At 39.1% G+C, this 6,810-nt stretch overlaps 1 protein-coding gene across 1 annotated transcript in view; it reads left to right on the plus strand.

Moving 5' to 3' along the window:
* Positions 1-495: 495 nt before the first annotated feature.
* Positions 496-6,810, plus strand: part of TTF1 (transcription termination factor, RNA polymerase I) — a 6,625-nt gene continuing 310 nt past the window's right edge. Inside the window, exons 1-9 of the mRNA XM_010145894.1 lie at positions 496-1,367; positions 1,977-2,227; positions 2,590-2,775; positions 4,110-4,188; positions 4,476-4,606; positions 5,103-5,331; positions 5,698-5,787; positions 6,029-6,094; positions 6,350-6,435. Of these exons, the coding sequence (XP_010144196.1) occupies positions 496-1,367; positions 1,977-2,227; positions 2,590-2,775; positions 4,110-4,188; positions 4,476-4,606; positions 5,103-5,331; positions 5,698-5,787; positions 6,029-6,094; positions 6,350-6,435 (1,990 nt within the window). The remainder of the gene's footprint in view (positions 1,368-1,976; positions 2,228-2,589; positions 2,776-4,109; positions 4,189-4,475; positions 4,607-5,102; positions 5,332-5,697; positions 5,788-6,028; positions 6,095-6,349; positions 6,436-6,810) is intronic.

Here is a 6,810-nt window from a genome sequence, read left to right on the forward strand (position 1 = left end):
CCGTTGGAACTGGCAGGGGTTGGCCGGCCTTGGGCCTGTGTGAACATGGGCAAAGCCAGTCAGAAGCTTCTAATTAGAGAACTCTGTTTTAAGGCTGATTAGTTTAATATTTCTTTATTACGTTTTGCTTGTGGCTGTTTCAGTGCTGAGAGCAGAGTTGACTACAGCAGTTTGCCATCTCTTAGTCATTAAAAATCCACATAAAGATAATAGTTATTACAGAGTATCTTTGTTGTTGTAGGAAGTTAGTTTTAAACTTGGACATATCTGTGATGCACATCAGTTTGATGAAGACGTTGCTTTTTCATAGTTACTCTGCAAAGTGAGCTGGATTGAAAAGTATGTTTATTGTACAGTCTAATGTAATATTGAGTAGTTCTGTAGTATTGTAATATTTGGGATGGGTTGTTTTGGTTGGTTTTTTATTTTTACTGTGTAACAGTACATAAATTGTGGCACTTGAGTAAAACTTGTATCTTTTATTTAAGATAAAACATGACAAAAAACACAAGTCCAGGTAATTTTCAAATTCAGAATTTTCTCAAGAAGAAGAAGAAACACAAAAAATACAAAAAGAAACATGAAAGTGGTGAAGAAGAAAGTATGCAAAATGTAGAGATTCGCTCTGCTTCTCCAGTGCTGTTTGAAGATCAAGCAGCACGGGATGGCGAAGGTTGTAAAAAGAAGAAAAAGAAAAAGAAGAGGGAGAAGGAACAGGCTTCATTAGATAATTATTGTGTAGCACTGGAACATACAATTAGTAATGAAACTGGAGCAGCTGTTTCCCGAAAGGAAAAGAAGAAAAAGAAGCGGAGGTATGATGATAGTGCAGATGAGCAAAGCGATGTAACTTGTGTCAAAGTAAATCAGAGTACCACTGGCAGCTGTCAGGAGATGGATGCTGATTACATTTATGTACAAAACTCTGTTAAGAAGAAAAGAAAAACAAAATTGCCTGAAGAGGAAGAGGTGCAAGAGCTCCCTGCCTCAGAAACAGAGGATAAAAACAGCAGTAAAGGACGAAAAAAGAAGAAGAAGAAGAGAAGACACCATAGTACGCTGGAAGACCCAGATGTAACCATTGACCAATCGCTGTTGTCATCTCCAGCGCAAAACAGGCAACGGGGACACAAGGTATTGCCGTTACCTGCAGAAAGGGGAGTTGTGGCAACGCCCCAGCAAAGGCACGAAGATAGTGATGGTAATGTGTCTCTTGCTGCGAGTGAAGACTCTGCGGATGTACCTGTTAATTTTTCGAAGCCAACTAAAACAGCTCATCAATCTGAAAAAACTCCAGGGCGTGTTAGAAAGAAAATCAAAAGCAGCGCTTTTGTCAAGGATGAAAGCTCTTCAGAATCTGATGTACCGTAAGTTTAGGTTTGTTTGTGGTTTGGGGTTTTTTCTTCTCCCCACTCCCCAGATATGTTTCTAGCACATTATTTGGGTCCCAGATTTTTCTTCAGTCTGTTTTGTATGTATTTTTAGAAGCAACTTCAAAAACCGTTGCAGTGTGTTGGGATGTTAGAGAGCTTAATTATCTTGTGAAGATACAGCGAGAGTTTGTAAGATTACACTACCGCTGCCTTCAACATAGAGTGTTTTCTCCCATTTAATACCTGTAGGTATAGAAATAATTTATGCGCAAGCCATCCGTATTTAGTTAAAAAAAAAAAAAGATGGGGAGAAAAGGATTTCATTTTGACACTATTTCTTCTGTATGTCTATGTGTGAGAGTTTTGTGGGGAAGGTGTGAACTTTCAAAACTTCATCAAGATCTTTGAATATTGTAAGTGTAGAAATTTGATAATTTCCATCAATGACATCTACATTAAAAGGTTGGAAATGTGAGGGGGTAGATGTGTGAAGTATTCCTTGTCCTTTAATGAATACAGTCATTCTTTTTTTAGTAGTAGATACTAACAAAATCTCTGCTTTTTTTTTTTTTCTAAATTCTATTATACTTTTTTTAATGTCAGGACACCAAAACCATCATCATCGGATGGAATGAAGGACCAGAATAGATCCTTGACTGAAATGGCAGCCTGCAGCGAGCTCAGTCCGGATGAGGAGGAGTGTCTGGACTACAATGTGTGTTCAGTTGTGGATTTGGATATTGCAAAACAAGAACTGGAAGAGTTTATTCCTCATGTGAGGAGTATATCGGACAGTACAGTCAGGAAGATGGCAGGAAGAGACCTAATGAGGTTTAAACAGTTTAAAAAACAAGGTGAGCCCTCCAAAATGCTCTTGCAGTGAGGAAGGACTGTGCAGCTGTGCTAATGTTTTGACGGGCGGAAAACGGTTTTTATCTCAGGTCTGTCGCATCCATGCATCTGGTTCAGTTCATTCCAATAGGCCTATTTTCCATCTTTCTGCTTTGCAGCACCTGCTTCCTCACAGTCAAATTACAGTCCAAAACCTCAGCATAAATCACTTGCTCCCAGCTCTTGTCTCTTTCAGTTTTCTTTTTTCACCTTTTGAATTTGTTGATCTTTCCTGATATGTTTGCTAAATGCCAAAATGTAACACACAAGAAACAGTGCTTGAGTTTGTTTTGTTTTTCTTGATGAAACTTCCTGTATATTTTAGGTGTCGCTGTCAAGTTTGGCAGATTTTCGGAGAAGGAAAATAATCAAATCAGGAAAAATATTGAAGAGTTTTTATCAATTACTGGAATAGACAGTGCTGAAAAACTCTTGTTTACCTCAAGGTATCCAGAAGATAAAGAAACCATCAGTCGTCTAAAAGCAGAAAATCTTTTTTGTGAAAAACTTTGTAAGTGTTTAAGTTCCTTCTCAAATAGCTGAATGTTACATTTCACAACCTGGGGATATTGCGATGTATTTCTAGAATAATTTTTTATTGGAAAGCGCTGATGCTGCTAAATTTGGCAAGAAAGGAGCATGCTCCTCTGATTACGTAGTTGATAATCTGTATAATATACTGTTCTTATTAACTTCTCTTGGTGTGAATTGCTTAGAGATGAAATAATGACCAGCAGCACCTACAGACTTTCAAACTTGCATGTGGACTTTATGGCTTTAAGGTGCATGATTTGCTAGGCTGTAATTAAGCATAGTGACTTATGAATGGGAGGCGTGATTTAAGTCCTGTCTGAAATTGTTGACTGCTCTTTGAGTACATAAATAGGTGGCAGGTTCAGGACTGAATGATGGCAGCAACTGAAAGAGATGAAGGCGTTAGTCAAAGTAGTTTTCCAAGACTTTAGAAAAACAAAATTCATACAGCTATGATTCTGTTTGCAGGAAGAGCTGCTTTTCCTCTGTGCTGGTTTTGTTGGGCTTTTCTTGGCTAGAGAACATTCACGCTTCGTATGGCAAACACGCTCATTTTGTAACATCTCTGAGGAACCTCCTCAGCACTTTCTCAGTGGTTTTCTGTTCTGTTTGTTCTGTACCCTTAGCACAGGCAAGGCAGAGTAAATGACATCCTGTAATAGATTTGGATTCTAGCATTTATTTAAGGATCAATGAGGCCACAGATTTATTCCTCCTTGATTATTTCACGCGCACTATCATTCCCCCTGCACAGTCACCTTTGCCTGATGTTGACTTCCTTTCCAGTCTGGGAGATTGCTTCCGGTCTGGGAAAAATTGGGCAGAAAGTCACGTCAGTGCTATGCAAGTTGTGTGCAGTCACCTCTCCTGGGCACTGCTGACCAAGATTGCTATGTGTTCCCACATACTGGTCTCTGTGGATCTTCTCCCACTTCAAGGATCTTCCCTTCAGCCAGGATCTTCACTTTGTGCCGGGTGCCCCCAGTCCCTGCTTTTCTCAGTTGAAATAGTTCATATGCAGAAGCACAGAATCTCTTCAGTCTCCTGACTGGTGGCTGGCTCATGTCTCTCTGCTAATGGGAGCATTCACTGTTAGTTGAATTGTAATTGCAGGAGGTTCTGTTGACACTGTTTCCTGAGCGGTTACTGAAGTGCTGCAGAGTGCATTCTCTTGAATGGGGAGAATCTGTCCTGACAGCACGGTCAGGAAAATATATATTGGTGGTTTTTGGTTTTGTTTTGTTTTGGGTTTTTAAAGAGGCCTCACCAGTGTGAGAAATATTTCTTAAAGATGAACTGCTTACCTTCCAGCTGAGGGCATACCACGACCCTGGAGGCTAATCTATTACCGAGCAAGGAAGATATTTGACCCAAATAATTATAAAGGGAAGTAAGTGAGTTATTTTAAAGAGTTTCTGAATGCTAACAACTGTCTCTGATGTTTGTCTTTATGTTAAAAATGAATATCAATGAACTCTCCTATTTGTGCCGGTTACTGCAACTTAACTGACAGTTCAGTTTTCTGACTAGTCCTTATCAACAGCTTCTCTGGTCTATAGCACGATTGCAAATGGTAGTGATGAGTAACGCTGAAAGGCCTGTGAAGATTACAGCTCTTGTAAACTATTAGAACGGTTTGATTTTACAGCTGAAGATGTGCCTGTTTTCCTCAATTAGGTACACCAATGAAGAAAAAGAAAAATTAAAGAAGTATCATGCTATGCATGGTAATGATTGGAAGAAGATTTCCGAGATGATGGCCCGTTCTAACCTCTCAGTTGCTATGAAATACTCAGAAATCAAATCGGGTATGTTATTTTAAAAAACCCGGTTCCTTCCGTGTATGCAAATTGAGACTTTTTTTAATTGTATGTGCCCTAAACTTTAGGAAAAAATCCTAGAGTGGATTTTTTTTTAAATTTGTTTGTGGTGGTGGTTCTTTTTTCCAGACCACTGATGGCATTTTCATCTGGAAGGAGTGCAAACAGTCTCTGATAGAGAAGGGAAGAGAAGTGTAATAAAAGCAACTCTTTGTTACGTGGAGTTGACACGTAAATAGGTGCTTTCAGGGGTAGAGCAGGAGGAGTTTGGCACCAGGCTGTGAAAGCTAAAAACTGGGGATTAGTGCTGGTCTTTAGTGATGAGGCTGAACTCCTCTCTCAAATCTGGTATGCAGAACAGTTTCTAGGAAGTGTGTTAAGAAGCTGGCCCTGTAAATAACAATAATGCAAATCAAAGCATTTCCTCTTTTGCCTTCTTTTCCTAATCATTTATGGTAACTTATACCTTATGTTTCAATTTTAGCTATTAATTATGGTCCGTGGTCAAAGGAAGAAACCCAGAAGTTAATGCATGCAGTAGAGGAGGTGATTAGGAAAAGAATAGAAACGGAAGATGCAAATCGTCATTCCTCATCGAAAAAGTCAAACAGAGATCTCTCGATTGCCCGTGAGAAACTGTTCCAGAAACTGCCATGGACTGAGATTGAAGCTAAAGTGGGAACTCGATACTGGAGACAATGTAAACAGAAATGGTGAGGTTTTATACTAGATCGAGATAGTAAAATGTGGAAGTAAAAATGTAAAATGTGAAAGTAAAGGATGAAGTATTCTGGGAAGTATTTATTTTGCAAAACTGTTTGTACTGTGGTGATTGTTTGGTAAGGTAGATAATAAATAGGGTGTAGACGACAGAAGAGGTGTTGCAAGTGAGTCGGAGACAAATAAAAAACAGCTAATCAATAGCTTGCTGTGGTAAGTCATCTTCTTGCTGTGACAGTGAGGCCTGATTTCTGCTTCTCTGTGGCAGCAGTAGCATCTCAAAGACATTTCCTTTGGATGCTTGGAATTGCTTGGAATTTCTTGAAATGATGGAAACCTTTTTTTCTGTGTTTTCCAAGGACTACAATTTTAACAAACAAGATGACCAAAGGGCAGCAGTTGTATAGGGGGACCAAAGGATTACAGGCCAAGATCAATCTAATTAAAAGGTATAGTTCAGAGGTACTGGCATGTTTTTGAATCTCTTATTGTTCTGCATTGTGTTTATAAAAGCTCGCAGGGTGAGCATGCCTGCAGGGTGACAACAGCATGCCTGCAGTTTCCTACAGGTTTTGCAAGCACCCTTTCTTGGGACAAAATGTCCTGGGTCTTCTGACTGGGGGAGCTTTGAGCATCTTTGAATTATTTCTTGAATTCTGCCTAAAAACTGCTCCCGTATTATATTCACAGGTTGCATGAAATGAAAGTGGATGATGCTAATGACGTGAACTGGGAAGAACTCAGTAATGCTATTGGGTAAACCTTTTTTCCCTCTTTTTATGAATACAAAGGGTGAAGCAGATGGTCTTGAAAATTCCACAAAGGAATAAAAGCTCTTGGATTTCTGCACCTATAGAAGATGTGATTTAGCGTGGTAGTGTTCTGTTGTACATCCTTGCGTAGATACGGTTTGCCTGGCATCCCTCTCATGAATGGGGAACTTGGGAACAGCTAAGCTGTGTAATAGTTAGTGCTTTGCACCACTAAATCTTTGAATTCTTCTCTTTTCAGAGATGTCCCTAAAGCCTATGTTCAAGCAAAATTTTATAAGCTGAAGGTCTCCTGTGTTCCTTCTTGGCAAAAAAAGACTTTTTCTGGTCAGTATGCCAGCTGTTTGTATACAGTCCTTACGGGTTTTGCTTACATCTAAGAGGATATGTAATTCAGTTCAATTCTTTCTTAATTAGCTTTCCCCTAAGTAAATTGACTAAAATATCAGACTTTATACTTATTTTACTAAATGATTTTCTTTTAAAAAACAGCAGCTTACTTCCGGTGTCATCTTCATGCATTGCTAATGAACCTCTCCTTTTTATTGCCTTGGCTTTAAAAGTTTTGACTTTGCTTTTTTTAGTTCGTCTTTGCATGTATGTGCATGTCCGACCTCCCCTGCAGCCACTATGTTACTACAGACTACTGAGATTTTGTGCATTTAACACTGACAAAATGATTTGTCTGTGAGATCCACTTTC

This window comes from Buceros rhinoceros, unplaced genomic scaffold (genome assembly GCF_000710305.1).
Source record: "Buceros rhinoceros silvestris isolate BGI_N320 unplaced genomic scaffold, ASM71030v1 scaffold28261, whole genome shotgun sequence".
NCBI classification, from domain to species: domain Eukaryota; kingdom Metazoa; phylum Chordata; class Aves; order Bucerotiformes; family Bucerotidae; genus Buceros; species Buceros rhinoceros.